Consider the following 20,461-nt stretch of genomic DNA (forward strand, 5'->3'; position numbering starts at 1 on the left):
TGCTTTCTCTGCTTGCTCTTTAAAAGTTTGTACTCCTGGAAACTATAGAGGCAGCCACACTCGAGTGAGTGGCTCTGTTGTGCGCACCCGTCCCTGTGCCGTGCATTCGTTCAGGATAACATGCTGGTTCTTCTAGCCTTGACTTCACTCGCAGAGACTTTTTACCAGGCAGAAATGTTCACCTTGCCTTTCTGCACCCCTTAGTGACCCTGGTCAATAAGAGAAAATATTTATAAAAGACACTACTTTTCACCAAAGCTGCATATGAAATAAAGGCTTGCAAATCCAATCAGCAGGAGATTGGAGAGCAGGCATTCGAGTGAGTAGTAATAAGTGCCTTTATGATGTGGAGCTCATGCTAAAGCTTACCTGCAATAGTCTGACAATGGGTGCCTACATAGTACACTCTCATAAGCAGCGGCGTAGACTTTCCATTTTCCTGGAAGGGGAGGGGGTGCTGAGCGTTACCTTTTCACCAGAACTGGACATTGAAGTTAACGAAAGCATGCTGGGATTCTATTTCCCATGTATTTTGTCAATAAAGGCAATGTGGGCGTTATTTTGTTTACATGCCACTACTAGAAGCTCGTTGCATGGCACGAGCTCTGATGCCTCCCCCCCGAAGTCTACGCCTATGCTCATAAGCCCCTTTAGTTGTGCAAGTCAATTATAAATGTTATATTTAAAAGTGCTTTGAATACCATAATATCCAGAGTAGCCCACCTAAAATCTAAAGCAAATCAGGTAAAAGGAGTGGGCTAACTTTCAGTGTGCAATAAGAATAAGTTGAAACAGTGTTGGTTTTCAGATTTTGTGTCATGCGAAACTTGTGATCGCAGAAAGGGGCGATGAACCAAAGACTACTCTTTCCCAGTCGGCAATGTTCACTTATCTCCCGCCTTGGTAACACCATTTCTGCTGAGGTCACCAATGGCCAAGGCCCTGCACTTATACTAGAAGTGGGCTACTTTTCAATGTTCTGAATATTTAGCAAAATTAAGCCAAAAATAGGGATGGTTATCTTTCAGGGGTGCGGCTCCTCTCCGGATATTACGGTAGTCGTAAAAAAAAGTTGGAGGAGCAATCTAGAAAAATTAACGAGTGCAAGGTGCAAGATAACTAACGTGGAACTACTTTGTTCAGGTTTCTACCTGAAACCATTTCGTCTGGATCCCCTCTGGCCTTTTCTCAAATGCCATTTCACTGCTACGCATCTATTAATTTATGATAGTCGCAGCCTTCTGTCTGATGCACAAAAGATCCATTTTGTTTAGCAAAATACAAATATTGAAAAACGTACCCAGCTTTTTGCCGAATGCTCGTCGGAGCAAGGCACCGGGGATTTGTTACAAGGTTCATTGCTCCCACATCACTTTTTGTCAGTTACACCAAACATTCCAGACCTTTTGTGGGCACTTTCTTTTTGTTTCCTCCACTTTGCAGTCTTCCGCTTTGTGCCGTCTGTGGCAACAAAAACAATGGCTGAAGGACGCAGCAAAGGGCAACCAATTTCCAGACACCGATAAAGCCGTTCAGATCTAGCCTAGCACCCAGCCCCCCTTCCTGTAAGCTACCGCCCCAGCACCTACCTTTAAGGGCAACTCTGCTTCATTTTTGATTTTGAAAAAAACAATGCAGTCTTCAGTATCGCCTAGGAAGACCACACATCAAATATTACGACGCAGTTAAACGGTCTGGCAAATTTTGCAACTCGCCAAGTTGCCGATTATGCGAAACCAACAGCGCAGTCAACATTGAGCTAAACTTCATCACCATTCCCCCTTTTGCTTGTCTTTACCCCTCCGGGTGAACGTAGCGGATGACGTCAGCAGCGTTTCCTCTCGGCACTCGGTGATGTCCCCGTGATTGGCGTAACGCACCTGCACAGCGTGCTTCTTGAAAGCCGTCCGGCCGTCCGGCCGCCCCGCCGTGTTCTCGCCGTTACCGCCGTCTCCCGCGTCGCAACCGCCGCCGTCTCATTGTGACTATCGCCTCTCGGAGTTTCATCCACACTACGGACACCACATGCACAGACTTATGCTGCAATTGTGCTGACGTTGTCGAATGTCGTAGACTCTAAAACTTGACGAAGAGTGCGGTGCAGACAACACTTGCGCCTGGCACACGCCTGCCCCAGCCCCGCCCGTCGTTGAGTAGAGGATCACGTGACATCTCGTACCATGTGATGGCCATGTTCTTGGCGGCCCGAGGCCAATGTTGACGGACGGAGCCGAAGTTTCGGTTTCGATTTCCGCTCGTGTTTAAAATTAGATTTAAAAATATATATCCCATTTTTCGCGAAGCAAACGATGTAGTGTCTTCTACTAGGGTTTTTTAATGTGAAGTCACTCATTATCCTGAAATCTTCGGAAGTGAGCGGAGTTGCTTTTTAAACTAACTCGTGCCAATGGTATGCAAGAAGTTCCTTGACCTGGGATACAGAAACCTTGTCAGAATTGACATATGGGTGCCAGGTAAAGTTTTGAAAAGATGAGCACTGGCTCCTGTATTTTTTTCAAACTATCTTGGAAGTTGGTGCTAGTAGTACTCTGCAGTTTCTTTTTTAGAAGAAACTTAAACCGATTGATTTGGATCAGAATATTCAGGTCTGCTCTTCGACTGCATGAATACCTCAGGAACTTGAACCGATATCCAGATTTAAACACCAAACACTTTTCCCAACGTGGGTGCCAAATGTCGAGTCATCCTGGCATCTTTCCAGTACAATCGATTTTCCGAAACAAATGCCACGGTTGGTGTCGGCAACCGACGCAAGTCCACAGGAACACAATTTTCATTTTATAACAACCTAGTACCGACTGCGTATTCCTAAAATTCCAGCATCATGCATGGTGCAACCTCGGAAACGCATGCACCCCACTTTATTCTTCCTTCCTAGATATCTAAAGCACGCTCTGCTAAATGCAGCAGCATGCAGTGGATCAACTAGTACACTGGGCGACGCTGTTAGTGCGAGCACAACATTGGCACTTTCTTGCAGTTTACTTCAAGATGTTGGTAGGCCCCACACTGTACTGATCAGATCAGTGCCCGAAACAGGCGCTTTCCTCCACACTTGGTAACCTTTCAATGTTAAAAAAAAAAAAAAAAAAATGTATCTTAATTTTACAGGCAAAGTTGGAAGAGACAATGGGCAATGTGTTTTGCAATGCTCCTAACACTGGAGCCACATAGGTTTTAGGGTAACGGGTTGACATATATACAAACTCTTGCCACGCTACCCGAAGCCACTCTAATTGAAGCCCTTCTGCAAAATTCACGCTCCGCATTCCTTACAAGTACCAACAACCATCGTTGTGCCCGTGTCACGAGAGCTGAACGGATAGGATATAGAATTGTAAAGCAAGAGGTCGGTGGTTCGATTCCCACCGCGGGACGGGCCTTATGTAAACACAACCGGTCTTGCGATTTTCCCCACATCTTGTAGAGTCGTCCATGCTCGAAAGCCAGCCCTAGAACATGTGTCAAGTTAAAAAATCTGGCGATGGCTCGTTTCGGCCAGCGGTGTCACGCACTGTGTGTGTAAACATTATGGCAATGGTGCAACTCCAAAACTCGAAAAAAACAACCACAAGTGCAGTTTTCTTTATTTGGTCTGTAAGCATTGTGAAAGAATTCCTACACATGGCACGCAAACGTTTGTGGTGCAGTGCTAAACCGTTGAGGCACATTGCAACACACCAGCCACACGTTGCCTACACTGTGCAGAGCAAGAGTTTGTCTGCTTCGTGCTCGGGGGTTGCGATGGTGTCAGAATGCCGAGCTCTTATTGACTGTTCGAAAAAAAATAGTGGGTTGACCTCAAGGCATCTAGCATCGAGGTCTGCCCACTGTCCTTCCGATCAAAGCCAATTGGAACTCGGTGTCGTTCCGACGTCACCACAACCCCTGTGCAAGAAGCAGACGACTCTCTCTCCGCGTTGGAATAGTACAAATTTAAAAAAAAAGTGTGCAATCGGAAACAATTTGTTTTTCTTCTAACATAGCACGCAGAAACGAACAGAGCCCGTGCTTCTAAACCTTTTGAACCGCTCGACGCACGGTAAACACTCAACTCCGTGCCCCGCCCTCGATCCAAGTGGTCGTTCTCGAGCCACGGGTCTTTGCCGACAGTTTCGTATAAAGTACAATTAGTTAAGTGCGTTCCTAGTTTCACCAAGTTCACCAGGTCCATTCATTTCTTTAAACACATACACTTCATAGATTCTCAGGTCACTGCAGCAGTCATTCGTTTGAATAATAAAAAGAGGCAGACAAATGAGAAGGGCTCTGCGCAGAACTGCAAGACACTGCAGAAGCATCCATTTCAATCAAGCGCCCGCCATTATGTTTCCTAAACTTGGGAATTCTGCAAGCAATACGTTAAGTGCCCAATTTGACCGGACAAAAGCTTATGTCTAGATTAAGCCAGTTTTTTAGTGGAAGCGGGGGTGGGTGCTCTCCCGGTATGTTACAGTAGTTAAAAAAAAAAAAGCACTTCCGCTATAGTTTCTTGCAACTGAAGAAGGTAGGGTCAGGGTAAGACGAACCGGGGAGGAGGCAGACGGAACGCTAAAGAGAGAAGGAGGTTTCCCCCTCTTCTCCAGCGTTCCGTCTCCTTCCTCCTCCCCGGCCCGTCTTACCCTCGCCCTACCTTCTTGAGTTGCAACGAACTACAGTAATATTAGCATTCAAACATTAATGCAATCTTTTAAAGAAAAAAATTAAAAATGCTCAGGGAAACATCTTGCGATACAAAGGATTGCCATTCTTTTTTACTTGTGTAGAAATAAAGAGCGGGACAGCTCTTGTCACGAGCAGTTGTCAACATCGAGAGTTCCCGCACACTTGAACATACACCAGCAAATCTTCACATTCCCACAACTTGCCCATGGATACTCTACCCTGTCCACTTCGCCGAATTAAGGGGAAGGGGGGCATACCGGCGCGACACCAAAGTCAGCTAGCCAGTGCCCCCCATTTTACAATATCGCACTCCACATGACGTCGGAATAACGCCGAGGGAATCGTTTGCACACATCGCTGCACACAGCTTAAAAATTACAAAAAAAGTGGACACGCTACAAACTTTTTTGACTGGCAGTGAGAGCGCATTCCCGTGGTTCTCCGTACGCCAACGTTCCCCCACGAACATCCCTGCACATTACATACGCTAAGAGAGGTCACTTGCATAGTTTTTAAGACTGCACCTACAATTTTTCCAGTTCCTGGTTTTCAGTCGCACGTGGCGGTAAATGCCAATGACGTTGCGGCCCGAATTTCGCAACGGGCAAGTGCACTGCGTCGAGCGAAGGCTGCGCCGTTTGACCGATGACGGAATTTCGGCACATTTCAAAATACCTTCTTGGAGCGTCTGGCACGCGACTGGGTGGACCCAATTTTACAGGGAGGGCGGGCCACCTCTGCATGGCAGGAGTCTTTCGTCTCAGTAAAGTGCAACCCGTCCGAACGCAGCATAAAACGAGCCTCATGGGAACGAAGCGTTATTGTGAGTTTTACTTTCAAGCAAAAAGCTTTTCCCCTGGCGTTACGAGGCGCATGTCGGGCAAACAGCGAAGTTGGGTGGGCCGGAAGATGGAACAAACACGTGCAGAACTACACAACCACGACAACTGCGCCGCGTCGCAGGAGGGAAAGGCATTGGAGACATCCTTTGGAAGACGGATCCCCGGTGTTCTCGAGCCTTGCCACGCACAAACAGCAAACATGCGGCTCGCATGGCACCAACCAGATTCGCGACTGGAGAAAGTGTTCGACACATTATAAAACGTTAAACTGCACTCCGTCGGTTCACGGACCAACCACATGGCAGCTGTGGGAACGATCTTCGAAAAGGATGCATACACTTCATGCATCAGTCACCAAGTGGCTTGGGCGACGACCAATTGGAGCCTCTGCCAGAGAAGCCAATTGAAGGACAAGCGAATTTGAGGCGTCGAGCCTTGCGCGACGGCAGTGGTGGCGCTCAAAATAATTTCGACCTTTGTCCCTCTTCTTACAAGGACAGTTTGAAAGGGAGCGCGGTTGCAGCAGGTGTCGCGAAGCAACCGTTGCGTGGCAATTTACACACGGCATATGTCATCGCTAAATGGACAATCAAGGACTCGTTTTAAACACTTGACGTGAAAACCGGAAAAGGAAACTTGGAAATTGCAATTGGAAGTCATTTGTGGACTACATTCCAAGTTCGGAAGGAAAGCCAAACGCGCGGGGGGCATGTCCGAAGCCGTCTCGTACGAGAGCGAATGAAGATTTGCCCAAAATCTGCGGCAAGATTTAAAAATAATTCGCAAGCCTGACGGATGTCTTTAGAGATGCAGGAAAATGTCACGACGGCGAACAGTCTTGCAAGCGACGCCTCCAAAAGTGCGCCGATTCTAGCGTTCGCCGCATAGCTTTAGAAAATCTAAGTGCCTAGCCTACCTCCGCTTCCCTGAACATGACTGAAAAAGAAAACGGAAAAGCAGACGGCCAAGTTTGCTCTGCCTCAAACAGGGGTAAGCGAAGCCTGGTTCATTGGGCTTAGCTTGGCCTGGATCGGCTTCCTCTAGTGTCTCTCAATCCAACGCCATTAATTCGGAGACACGAGCCAGGGAGCAGAAACGCATCCTCCATTCATTTTTTTTTTCGTCGCTTTACACGAGCCTCAGGTTCCAAGATGTCAGCTTGCCCAGGTCTTGGGTGCCGTAACAGTGAGAGCTCGATTTACGTCCATGTCTCGCAATGTTGCCATGGGGTGACCAAACAACCGTTTGCAAACCGTGTGGTACAGTTCCCAAAAACTTGGAAGTCTCATCTGGGGCACTGTGTTGCACACAGTGAGTGTGTTTTACAATGCTGGAGGTTGTTAGGCTTGACATGAATACTTGAGCATGGCAGAGTGGGGAACACCTCTCGTAACAAACTGACAATGCAACACATAAACCCTACGAGGCTTTAAAATTGGGATGCAATGTCGCACGCTGATACACAGCGTAAACGAGATAAGAAATCAGTCAAATGAGCAGTTTGCATAACCAGGAAAAAAATATTGAGAATCTTAAGTACTTTGTCAAGGAAGCTTGTGCATTTGCAAAACATCCCTCAAACGCAGTTGCACAGTGATCCACCGACCCAAACGCGAAAGCTTGTGTAACAGTAGTCGCCAATCCTTTTGTCCCAGAAGGAAAAAGTGTAGCTCCTGGTTCGTTCACTGGGCTCATTGAATTTATCGGCAGAAAGCGACTACACGGAAATGCCGAGAAAAGTGAAAATGAAAGTCCCTTTCTTAATTCTAAGCTCAACTAACTGCTTCAGAGACAAAGTTTACAACATATCTCTGAAATGGTACCGAACGCAGTCTGCGACCCAGGCGCGAACGTTTCTTCCCGCGTCAAAGCAAAATGCACAAGGCAGTAGAAGCCGAGAGTTTCAGCAAAATGCTGGCTCAAGCCTCTCCTCTTCAAATTTTGGCTTATGTGGACATTTCGAAGGAAGCGCACGAAGGATGTAACCGAACCGAATGCGTACCAGCTCGGCGTCTCCAATGACCAATAACAACCATTAATGAGGAACAGTCTTTACACCGACTCACCAACAACACAAGTGCCAAGCTCCGAACGCAGCTTCCCCGCTCCAGGGCTTCGGCCGAACAACGTAACCGCTATCGTTGAGGGCTGCGCAGTCGTGTCAACGGTAAAGGGAGCAAGGAAACAAGTCGCCAACGCCATCGCGGGCAGTGGCGCGACCAAAGCGCACGTCACAGAGTAATCGGAACTCTTGGACAGTTGCACCACGAGGTGAAAAAATGGTGCCATTATCCTCGCGTTGCCAGTTTCGAATCACACAAAGCTCTAGCGCAAACAGCAGTACGGCAACAAAACTCCTGCAAGACGACGACACGGCAGCTGAACGCGAAAGAATTGATAAGCGAGCGAGGGTGACAGCCGAGCTGTTCCCATTTCCTTTAAGACCAGTTTCTTGTCTGCACTTCAAACGCTACCCGTTTTCGTACACCAGTAAAAAAAAAAAAAAAAGAAATCTGACAACATTTGCGATCACCAGACGGCTTCTGCGTATCCATATCGTCGAGTAATTCTTCCACTGCCTCGCCGAAGGCGAGGAACAGGACACAACAGCAAGACGGCTACGAAAAGAAAGACGAGGAACGCAAATTAACGCCAGGGTCGCCAGCGGGGTTGGAGCGACAACAAGTTCTTTTGTATTTTTTTTTATCATTCAGGCTTTAGCACGAGGCCGCCGCTCTTTCGAACGCGCGACGTCCGATTGCCGGGGACAATTCGAAGCAGCAAACTCGTGCAATAAAATCTAGTGTAAAAGAAAAGATGCCCCGTCGCACCTCACCTTTTGGCGACCGTCCCACGGCTTACTGAGAGAGACCACCGCAAACACCAGACTCCCGTCGCTGCGACGATGCACTCGCCTGCCTCCCGAGAAAACCCCCCACTAGAGCGCAGTAGCGTCCACCGAGAGGCCGGCCGCCTCCACCGCCTGAAGCCGGCCGCGTGAGTCCTGCCCCGCCGCCGCGCCCTGGCCAAAGCCGTAGCCGTAGCCGCCGCCGAACAGGTGCTGCTTGTCGTGGATGAGGTGGCAGACGACGCGGGGCCGCTCCCCGCTGCCCGACACTGTGAACTTGGACAGTCCCGCGTTGGGGCTGATGCGCAGCGCCTGGCCCCGTCCCCCCGGCACGCAGCAGCCGAGGTCTTCCACCAAGTGGCGCACCATCTCGCGGAGCAGGGCGCCGTGGCTCACCACGAGCACGCTCGCGAGCAGCGCTCCGCCGTCGCCCGCGTCGTCCGAGCTGCACGCCGAGAGCTTGCGTGGCGACTGCTCCGCGAGCGGCGACAGGGACACGTTGGGGGCGGCGTGGCTTGGCGGGGGGGCGTTGCCGCCGGGGTTGAGGGAGGCGCGGATGAGGTCGTCCGCAAAGGTAGGCGGGGCCGGGGGTGGCGAGGCCGACGGGGGAGGAGGTGGGGAGAGGGGCGGGGAGGGTGGGTCGTCGCCTCGCTTGCGCTTGCTGGGGCTGAGGTTCTCGCGGTCATCGGCCGGGGACGAGCCGTGCAGGAGCTGGCAGAGGTCGTTGAAGAAGGCCACCGCCCGCTGCCGCACCTGAAAGGAGCGGTGTCTGTTCGGTTACGCGAAAGGTTTCGAGCTCGTTTCAGTGTGGGGCTAAAGAGATCACCCTCGAAAGGCCGAGGGCCAAAGCAAGGCAAGGAGGAGACCTCGTGCTCCTCACTTTTTATGAATTTGCAGTTTTACCAGTGACTACTTTAGCTGCGATTTCTTTATAAAACTACTTTGGGCCCTTTACCTGGTCTTGACGTGATAACAAGAACACTAAAATGGCACCATGCTGCCGACGTGCTGGCATTTTTTAATGGCACAAGAGGGCAAACGCACTGTCGTTCCTGCTGCTCGATTCGCTGCCAAATTAATGGAGCTCGACGTGTCTAAAAAATTGTCTTCATTCGACAATTCTTGCTTTCCTGACAATTTTTATGGCAACATTCTGAGAAAATACTGCTATCCTAATGGCAACATTTTCCCGACGCGAAAATTTAGAGCTCGTAGCCTTATGTTAGGCAGTCGCTCCCGACGAGCGAGAATCTGTACAGCCGACGTGCGTCCTCGAGCAAAGAGCTTGTGCCCGCAGCCAAAAATAGTGGAATCGTCAAAAGGGCGATTAACACAACAAAAAGTTGGGAAAGCCAAAATTCAAACGAATCATGAGGCAAATGAAAAGAGAGCAGTAATAAACCACACAAACACGTCACGAGAGCAGAGCTATGTTTTGAGTGGAAACAAACCGCCAGATGCACGACATTGGACAACACGACACAATGTGACATCAATTGTTACCACTTTCGACGCATGGCCGGAACGAGACAGCAAACATACAGGTCAAAGAAGCGTTCCAAGGCACCGCACTCGAGCCCCATCTTAAGCTGGTCAGGTTCACTCGCCACATTTTGCTTACGGTCAAACGCCTTTATAACAAAGTCCGCGGGACCAGCAAACTTTTTTGTAGTACCGGGAACTTCGTTGTAGTAGTCGAGTGTGAAAAAAATTTATCGCACGAAACTCAATTCATGTTACCGCACATTGAAGTGCCTGCGCAGCATTCGAGGCGTTTTAAGAAAAAGTATGGCGCCAAATATAGTTGGGGTAACGCCAAAAACGTCTCATACGTCGACAACGGACTCGTCGAAAGGGGGAATGGTGGTCTCATCTGCCGGCACATCGCAGCTCGGGCCATGTGAGGTGAGAGCTTGTATCGCGGAATCCAGGCATCTTAGCCTCGATTAGCATTTTTTTTTTCCAAGTGAAAATTGTATCGACACGCGTCCATGTACTTGCCACCATAAGACGCAATTGAAGGACACCAGGCCGGCAGTTGCACCGCCAGTACCACCACTGGCAAAGTTCGTCGTCTACAACCAAGAGACCGGGCGCTCCTTGCTGCAGACTAATTTCCCACTGTCCAAACCTCCATGCAACAAACTTAACCGACTTATGAAAATATGAATCGCAATTGGAAACAAAACCGCCGATATTGAGCCCCGATCGTGCGACGAATGAGAGGCGTTCGCCGACTGTGTAAATTTGGCCTGCTCTAAATCGGGCAACGAGTCACTGGGAGGAAGCTCTCAAAGCGGCTGCGTTTCTCTCGTAGGAGTAGGCATGGCAGCACTACCGTAGCAGCATGGGAGAATCGGCTATGCTTTCAACATGCGACAGCTGGAGCGCACGGCGTAGCGAGAATGAGGAGAGACGCACAACAAGCCCTTTTTCTCATTTGTCTGGCACAAGGAGGGAGGCATGTTTTTTGATGCAGCTCTACCGTTTTCGCTTGGTTTTTGGCATCGCAGGTAGAGTCGCACAGGTCACGTTTCCTCGACTGCATAGGATTGCTCTGAGGCGGAACAATACGGGGCTTGGATCGAGCGAGATTAGGAATCTTGGAGCCCGACGAAGACCGGCCCATCAATCAAACAAATGCCGAAACAGCATAGAAGAAGTTGCCACTGCCCATGAAAATACTTTTTTTATATACACTGTCGTTCGCGCAGGTCCTTCCAAATGCGCCGACGTATGCGCAAAATAAGAAAACGAGTGTATGAATGCCATAACAAAGCGTTCACAAAAATACTCGTCCTGGGGTGCAGTAGCGCATACTCGATCAATGGCGCAAGTGAAAACGAAAGCAAAGGAAAGTACACACGAGCATGCAGCAGATGCAGCGCTGCATCCGCTGCGCCACTTTTGCCTCCGTCGCTGTTGCGCCACGCATTCTTGGTTTTGGATTTACATAATTTGTTAGTACACAACCTTGTGTCTAGATAACACATGCGACTATGTTGCTTTGCACAGGTTTTCAACACAGCCAGCAACGTAGTTGCATGGTGCAATCTACTCACAAGGTTGCACACTAACAAATTATTTAAACTCAAAACCGAAAACGCGCAGCACGGCGACGGCGGAGGGGCACGCCAAAGGTGGTGTGGCAGTGGTGTCAACCGCTGCCGCAGCATTGAAAGCAACAATTTACGTAAAATTCATTACTTTTTGATGAGAAAATTCGTAATACCGGTCACCTTTGCTTTGCGGGGGGCCCATGCAATATTGCTTCGTCAAACGGAAATATTTGTTAACCCGGAATTCGACTTAGTAGTTGGAGAAACACACTGAACTCACAGGGGACTAGCCAGGACTTTATCTAACTTTGTTAAACGGGCATTCTTGCAGTAGAGGCATTCGCTGTAAAGGCGTTTGACCGTATCTCGCACTGCAGCACGTCTTCGATCGGTGTGCTTGGCATCCCATATTGCCTGTGCGTCGAAAGTGGTGCCGAAGCGGCAATGAACGCCGTTGTAGGTCGGTCGTAAAAGTTACGGGAAGAGAGGAGGAGCGTACGCGATCATCGCCTTCGTTGAGGCGTCCCCACTTGTTGCCGCAGAAACTTCAAGACAAGACGGGCACCTGCTACGTCCATCTCCACGGCCGGCAACAGCGCGACACTCTTTCGACGTCGTCCGGCAGAAATCGAGGGACTGCAGTCGACACTGCGGCGAACGCGCCGGTCACAGACACGTGGCAGGCACCGTAGTGCCGCCCCGATACCCCTCTCTCGGCTCCCAGACAGAGGCCTCACCTGCGCCAGGGTCTCGGCTCCCGGGGGCGTGTAGGAGCCCACCGACTGGTTCGCCTTGTTGGAGGCCTCCCGCAGGTAGCAGAAGCTGCGGCCTTCCACTGACCCAAACTTCTGCAAGGGGACGCGCGCGCCACACTTAGATGGACATGCTCAAGACGTTCGGGCGTCTTTGAGGGCAACTGATTCATGCTCAAGGCTACACTTTGTTTCACCTCGAGTACAGACGCAGCTGACGTTACGAGCCGACGAGACCAATCGGACAGCATCAATAGTGCGCCGTTGTGTAATTGTCGTGTTTCTGTATGTGTTGTATCCTTACTTCGGCAAACCTCACTCATGAGGGCCCTCACTCACCCTCACTTACCCTCATCTTCACAGGTGAGGTGAGGGTGAGTGAGTTTCTGAACCAGGAAAATTCATGAGTGTGAGCATGAGTGAGGGCCATGAGGCCCGTGAGGGCTGTGAGGATCGTGAGTGTGTGAGGGCAGTCCACAAAATTGATTGCATATGCACCAGAATCGCGATTCAGATAACGTTTCTGAGGAACGTTGGCAAGCTACGAAGAGACACCACGCTTGATGCGATCGCTCATGACCCTGGAACTTTAAGGAAACGTGAAAAATGGTACCCTCGTGAAAAAACAGAAACCAGAATTGAAAAATCTAAAGTAGAGTTTCTCCGTAATACCTTAGATGGCGTCGCACGTCTAGGAACGGCACTGAATGCTTCGAAATGGTGGCAAGGGACAAGGACATTTTTTTTTACTTTTTAGCACTATTATTTGCATTTTTCGTCTTTTTCGTGTTCCAACGTCAGTTGCCAGTTATCGCCCGCCCTGTTTGCACTTATACTTGTCCGCAGCACTGCCTATGCTCTGGCCTAGATTGGGCTCCCCAAAGGCGGCTTTTGCGCGCATTTTGGATTACATTGGCTCACACAAAGACGCTTTCCCTCTCCTGTGGACCTGTGCAAGAAGAGACAGAAAGGACACCAAATACTTGCAGGTCACTAATCCCCCTTTTCTGGATTCCTAATCCAAGGGTTCTTCCATATAATAATAATGATAATATTAATATAATATGTAATAATAATAATAATAATAATAATATTAATAAGCTGCGGGAACGTAGCACAGTAAACTCACCCTCTCCCTTAGGCGCTGGTCCTCTGCAATGGGGCTGACGGTCACCTGGTTCATCTGCAGGATGCTCATCGCCGTCTGGGGGGAGAGTGGGGCCACATTCAACCTAACCGACACTATACGTCTCGATAGATGTCCAAAATAGGTCGATGGTCTAATGGGTAAACGTCATGCACACAGAAAAAAGAAAGGACGGTGATGAGTAGAAGGAGGGGACAGGAGAAACGCCGACACTTCTTCAGTCTCCTCCTTCAAGTAGTCCTCGTCCTTTGTGGTGCCTCTAACGTCCGCTCCTCCTATTGCGCCTTATGTGTATGTGAAAATATTGGCCAACCAATCTCGTGCGACTAAAGCCATTTTGGAATGTGAGCCAATCGGTATGGCTGAAAGGTTTCATTTGCTTTCGTAAGTCTCAAGGACCGAGGAACAGAGCTAAAAGAGACACGCAGACATTGTCCCTTTGACCTTGAACTTGCTCTCAGGTTTAAACATCTCTGGTCGTTGAGGTAATGGCAACTTCGTGCTGAAGCACTAGCCCTATCAAAACTAAACATTTGCTGTTTTATTCAAGAGTCAAAATGTCTAGCTCCAGAATAAAGCAAAAAATGCAATTTGAAAAGGACCAATTTTTTTCTACCAGCCTCAGAGGTGCTCTTTACCACAAGAAAACATTATTGTACACTTTCAAGAGGGGGAAATATCCCTCTCACAGTGTAAAACGGAAGCGTGATGAGCACAATTCCCAGTTTTGTGAGGGTAAAATATTATATATATTCAGGGCCATTTCTTTCTGGCAAGACGATAACACCTTTTAAGCCACGCAAACCTCTTTATTCTGATGAAATCATGGCACATGCGGCTAGAATGGCTGCCTGCCGTAATCCACCACGCTGGCTTGTGTGTACTTGACGGAATCTGCACCACGGCATTCCGTACGCTAACACTTAATAGCTACAACATTGAAACACAAGCTGGCAGCTCAGCCAAACGCTCCGTTCACCCCTAAGCTGACAGGGCGGTGGGAGCTACACGTTCACCAGAGCAATCAACGGCCCCCCTTTTATCACCCGACTCTGCTCTCCGTTACGGAAAAGAGTGTGATCATGTGGACGAAGATCGATGCATGAAAAGGCACGAGTTAAAGTTGTTAGTCCTCCCGGTGGTGTGGGAGGCAGGTTCCACTCCGATGGTCCGGAGCGTGGTGGCACGAACGTCGCTGAGTGACGGGTCGACTCACTGCTTGTAGAGAATTATGTGCATTTATTTACACTCTAGTCACAAGTCCCAACTTGGGAGACCATCCTGCCTCGTCTAAAGTCTCGACCCTCTTCCCCAATTTCTCTCAATCAAATCCAAAGTCCGAATCCGAATCTCCCACTGCTTTTGTAAGCCCGTCGGGACCTCCTTTCCCCTCAGGAACCGACCAATCTCTTCAAATTCCACCACTCACACGTGGTACGCTGTTCTCCAATGGTCGGCGAGCTGTCAGCCTGGCGCTCCAACCGCCAAACCCAAATTCCTTGTAGAGTTGTTCTCTGCAATTTTCCCTGTCTGGGTGGCGCCAACCGCTAAATTATTGTATCGGGCAAAAAGCAACAATTTTACACTAAGCGGCAAAACAGGCACATTCGGTTAAATATACAGGCACATTCGGTTAAAAGCCACAAGCATCTCCAAGCGCAGGCTCTCCCGGTCTCGGTCCGAGCAGACTCCCGAAACCCGAGACGTCTCTTAACGACCGCGGGGGAACCGCTCCCGCATTGCGGCTGCTTTTTGCCCGCCGGCACAAACATAGAAAGCTAAAAAAAAAAAAAAAAATGCTGACGCAACTTTGGAAATATAAACTTTTCTAACAAAAGAAAACACCTTAATTAATAATCATGATTTCTATATACTTAACTGCATGCATCTATGGCGTTGTCAGCTAAGTTGTGCATGGAGTACAACACCTATCAAAATATCCCACCTAAAATCTAGAGCAAATCGGGTGAAAATGAACAGTAGGCTAATTTCCAGTGTGCGATTGAGGAAAATATAAAAGAATTGCTATTTTTGTATTTTGTGATCTGCTAAACTTGTTATCACGTTGGGGGTGGGGGCAATGAAATAGCGATGGCCATTCTCCCAAGTCAGCAATGTTCGCTTATCCCCCGCCGCAGCTATTGAACGTCATTTCTGGCAGGGCCACCATTGGCCAGCCATACTCTGCATTTACTAAAAATAAGCTATCTTCTGCTGCTTTTGAAAAGAAAAAAAAAAAAGCAAATCACGTTGAAAATAGGGGTAGAGTTATTTTTCGGGCGTGGGTCAGTTTTCTGGATTTACGGTAGTGCCTCGACAGTAAAATGAGAGGCTCAGTTCAGGGACACCATGGCCAATGGCCCTGAGGACATGTCATTGCCACTGCAATGTAAATGAAACCTTTAAAGCTTCTCACACCTGGAAATGTCTGCACTCTAGGAATGTCAACGCTATTCCTGGTCAGTGTCAAGATACCGGCCAAGTCTTGCCATCCCTTTGCTACTAGGATCCTCAGGGCAGAGACGTTTGGCAACGGCCTGACGGCTGAACCCACCAGAAGGGTTGCGGTTAGCCAAGCATGCTAACGCATTTCAGTCAGATTGTGTGTAACGCAAGCTCATGCTGCAGGACCAGGGGTTCCTAGGTTCAATCCCCACCCCCGACCGTTTCGATGCGAATTAGCATCGTACCGGCGTGCGGCCGTCTAACACTACTGTGTGTTCCACGTGAAAGACCCCAGCCTAGCAGTCGTACTGCGCTCGCTAAATTTCTTATCCACAGCGGAGACACCAGACGTCCATTGGAACTGACTAACTTAACGCTGCCTAAACAAACCCAGAACACAATTACAGTCACTGGACCCACCTGCTTGGCTCTGGACAGGTCACTGCTGTAGACATGGGTGAACTTGTGCTGCTGCAAATGCTTGCCCAGGAGTTCCGCCTGCTCCAAGCCGATGCTGGACAGTGGCACGTCCAGCTGGCCTGTGTCCAGGAGGCAGAGCATTGTCACGCACTCAAACGAAACCTTCTTTTGAGAAGACAGTTCAGCACAGAGCCACATTTTTTGGTTAGCGTTCCGCCACGTGGCAATTGTTACGCGGGGCAGAGCCATTGAACACGCTACACTTTGGAGCAACTATGCATCAACCATCTTGGTGCTCGAAACCGTCATTTGCCGATGTCCGAGGCTTTATCTGAAACTGCAAGAAACGGCTTTCCTGTCCTCCGGAGATGTTAAAATGGTCCGTGGCGGAGCAATGCGACGTCGCCCGAGCCTCCCGACCTTGTGTCTAAAGCTCGGAAAGCCGTCCTTTTAAAGAGGGACAATCACCAATTGCATACGCTCTGCGTCGAGCCTCAAAATGGGGAACCTGGAGTGCAGACGCCCTATGCGTAGCTTAGGGACTTTAGCACAGGCTACCTACTGCACACGGCATTGTGTGAAAAACAGATGAAGTGCACACATATGAGCACCAAAAGAACAAGGACTGAGTGAAGAACAACGACAATACAAGGCACACGCAGCTAGTATTGGCAACATTCTTCGCTCTGTCCTTGTTTTTTGGAGCTTAAATATATGTAATCAACCAACTAGCTCCACTGATCAGTTTGTTGCAACAGATAAAGGCCCGTTTAAAAAATCACTATGCTTATATACTAGCTTACATAGTTTGGAGCCTTTCACAGAGCGACGAAAAAAGAAAAAGCAAACTTATGGGGTTTTTGAAGTTTTTTAAAAAAAATGGCCCCAAAACCTTCCTAAGTTCGGCCGAACCACCCTGGAATACCACGTGTGTGGTTTGATGCATTACGGTGAATCGCAAGACCGGCGCCTATGCGGCAAGTAAGCGATGACCCACAAAGCCATATAAAAAAAAGGATAGTCCCGCGTTGATCCCCAGTATGATCACAGCGATAGCTGTGAAACGTTACGGCGATGTCGATAGGCATCGGCTTCGCGTTCACACGCCGTGGGTGAACAAAAGTGTTTGAAACGAAATAGATATCTGGGGGCTATGTTCAACAAATGTTTCGTTTCTCCTAAAAAGAAACGGAAGTGATGATATTGCGTCTGATTCGCTAGAGGCTCAAATGACGAAGGAGGGAACTTTCGTCATTTCAGCCTCTAACCAATCAGAAGCAATATCGTCACTTCCATCACTTCCGTTTCTTTTTAGGAGAAACGAAACATTTGGAGAACATAGCCCCCCTAACCATTTTTTCATGAACGCTTTTGTTTTTTATTGTTCTGGAAAACCGCGGAGGACGGCAACCTGTCTTCTACCCTCCCAAAGGTGAACAATCATTCCCGTAATGCTTCGTCTAAGCACAGACCATAGTCATTGAGAGCATGCCAATGACAGGCAGTCTCTTTTGAACGCTTGGCCTCCAGCATGCGCTTGCTGCTTTATAACATGCTTTGGCTGCGCGTGCACGCTCTCAAGGCTCAAGCCGAAGTATTAGCGAAAGAGTCCCACGCTCAAGGAGGGACAACCCATGCTCCACCCTTCCGTTCTCATCGAGTCTGTTCAACGATTGCATCGTGTTGGCGCGACTCGTAAAAGCGGGCGACGCCAACTCGATGCCCGTCTGCAAATGAGGTGCATTGACCTTTTAAACGAAGTAGAGTATTCCTGCAAGGCAAATCGTAAGGCTTGCTATCGCATTCCTCGTCTAGCGATTACTCTGAACTATGCCTGTTTGAACAGTTCCAGCATCAGAAATAGAAGGAATAATTCGCCATACGGTTGACGATTTGCATACCCGTGTCCAGCAATGGCCGAAAATTTGTTGGGAGGCGAACCGTTCCAAGTCGAAGCAGCCTTTTAAATCTTTCTACCAACGAGCAAGACAAACTAAAGCCCACGTATACGTGAAGAGTAGCATACTCCTTTGGCTAGGCAACTGCATATCGGGGCAGCAGGACGTGAGTTCAGAAAGAAAGTCGCAAAACTGGAATGCTGCTAAGACCTATTTTTGCTACAATCTCGCAGGAGAGCGCTACGGCATGTAATGATCGCATGGGCAAAATAACCTATTGCATATGACACATTGGTCACAGAATGCAGAGCTTGCTGTGAAATGGGGGTATGGCATGCTTCAAAGATCACTATATTTTGTGCTAAAATACGAGCCCACACACAGAAATAATAATAATAAAAAAGCTAGAGCCATTAACACGGTCTTAGTGCAACATCAACATGAATGAAGACACACACGCACGCATAAAACACAAATTACAATGTATATAAAATAAAATAAAAATCACCTTGAATAACGTTGTCCTTGTTGTGCAGCGTTTCCCCACTGCAAATAAAAAGAAATGAAAATCGAGTATAACGTTTTCGAGTCTGCAGTGCGTGTGGTCACAACAGACGTTTCCGGCACACAGGAGGAACCGACGCCGCGGCATTATTTGCTACAAGTTTACAAAAAACAAGCGACGGCTCTCCAGCACGCGGGTATTAGCGGTTTTTCCGCGATAAACTATCTCGTCTAGAAGGGGCTTTGGGAAAGCGGGCAGACAGAGCCAAGGCTAAAGCGACGAAACCCAGACGATAAAAGAAAAGAAGACACCCAGTCGATTGAATCGTTATTTCTTTCCACGACACGGTTCTGGGTTTCAAAACCACCTCGAGTGGGGGCTTAGAAGAAACGTAATAGACGGAGAGAAAAACAAAAACAACAGGCATATCAATTAAGGTTTCGCCAGGGCAAAACAAAATCCTGCCGCCGACAACTCGGGAGATATCAACATCTCTGGTTCATTTACATAGTGTTTACAGACCGCCCAAGCCCGTGACGGAGGAATAAATGTGTGTAGTCGAAAGAAGGGAGCTTTCGCTTCTTTTCGGAGGCGGTTGTGAACAACGCAGCAGCGTTAGCGAGCGAAATGAACGATATTCAGGTCCGCGGATATTTCGTTTCATCCATTTTGCTTTTCCCGGAGCCGTCCCGTCCGCACCGAGAGAGGCACAAGTGTCGATGTGGCCGCGCTTTGCTTGCGAATACTGCGAAATGAGGAAAACGGTGGCTCATACTCACTGCCTCACTAAGGTTAGTGCAAACATAACCCCGCTCTTGGAAAAATAAAAGGGCAAATCCACACGCTAAAGACTAATGGGCTCAAAATTCGTACATGCTATTTACACTTCGCGAGAAGGCGACTTCATCGAGTGACTGGACGGATACGTCGTCGTTGTTTCGTAGGAGTTGTGTAATAACTCGCGCCATCTCCTGGAGAGTTTAGAAACGCTGCTGAGTGCAAAAAGCAGAAAGTACAAAAAGCAGAAATGCCCGAAAAGCCTGGACCCAGAGGGTCGAACCGGAATCAAACCGAACCGAAAACCGGAACCGATCCGTTTATTTTAGCCGAAGCAGAACTGAAACTAACCGATATATTTACGCCTTCTTGGAACTGAACAGGAACAGAACCGGAACAAAAATATAATGCTAACCGGTTCAAAACGGTTCACGGTATTTTTTTTTTTCTTTTGTGTAAACAATTCGCAGCTGTATTTCTATGTATTGATCAAATCGTGTGAGAAACTGTCGGTTATCGTGGCGCTTTTGCAAATTGGCACTCTGATTAATAATGTGTCACGTGTTCACGTGACGGGTGGCAAGGCATGCTGTCAGGTAATGTCACGTCACGTAACCCCATGACGTCATCTGACTAGTCACGTGATTCACTGCGTCAAGTCCAAGGAGGATAGAAGGGTAGGAGAGGGCATGACGTCAGCCACTTTACACTCCCCGCCTCCCTCCCGGTCACAAGAGCACTTCCCCAAAAACAGAAATGAACGCATTAAAAGTTATAAGTGATTTTCTGAAAATGTCAATGGGAAAATGGCGGCCGACGGAGTTTTCAAACACATGGGGCTCTATGGCACCAGGAACCGAAAACGAGCAAAAATGGGCTCCTTTTTCCCATTGAAATTTTCAGAAAATCACTTATAATTTTTGATTAAAGGGGCCCTGCAATCATATTTAAGCGTCTACCTTTTTTGCGGTTTCCACGTCTCTTGGGGTTGGGGCAAGCCAGCGGGCACGGAGAGAGCAACTAAATATCAGTGCGTCATATTTCAACCGGACGACGCGGAAACCTCCTCCACCGACGAGGGC

The 20,461-nt window shown here is 48.6% G+C and overlaps 1 protein-coding gene across 1 annotated transcript; it reads right to left on the reverse strand.

Annotated features, from left to right (window-relative positions):
• Positions 1-3,590: 3,590 nt before the first annotated feature.
• On the reverse strand, positions 3,591-19,522 carry LOC8032769 (fructose-2,6-bisphosphatase TIGAR). The gene is made up of 6 exons (XM_002400317.5): positions 19,382-19,522; positions 18,606-18,643; positions 16,200-16,318; positions 13,317-13,391; positions 12,173-12,283; positions 3,591-9,129 (listed from the first exon to the last, which is right to left on the reverse strand). Exons 1-6 carry the CDS (start codon positions 19,405-19,407, stop codon positions 8,467-8,469), a joined length of 1,032 nt encoding a protein of 343 aa, XP_002400361.3. The 5' UTR covers positions 19,408-19,522; the 3' UTR covers positions 3,591-8,466.
• Between the last annotated feature and the right edge of the window lie 939 nt (positions 19,523-20,461).

The sequence above is a fragment of the Ixodes scapularis genome, unplaced genomic scaffold (assembly GCF_016920785.2).
Source record: "Ixodes scapularis isolate PalLabHiFi unplaced genomic scaffold, ASM1692078v2 PGA_scaffold4__175_contigs__length_147842914, whole genome shotgun sequence".
Classification (NCBI taxonomy): domain Eukaryota; kingdom Metazoa; phylum Arthropoda; class Arachnida; order Ixodida; family Ixodidae; genus Ixodes; species Ixodes scapularis.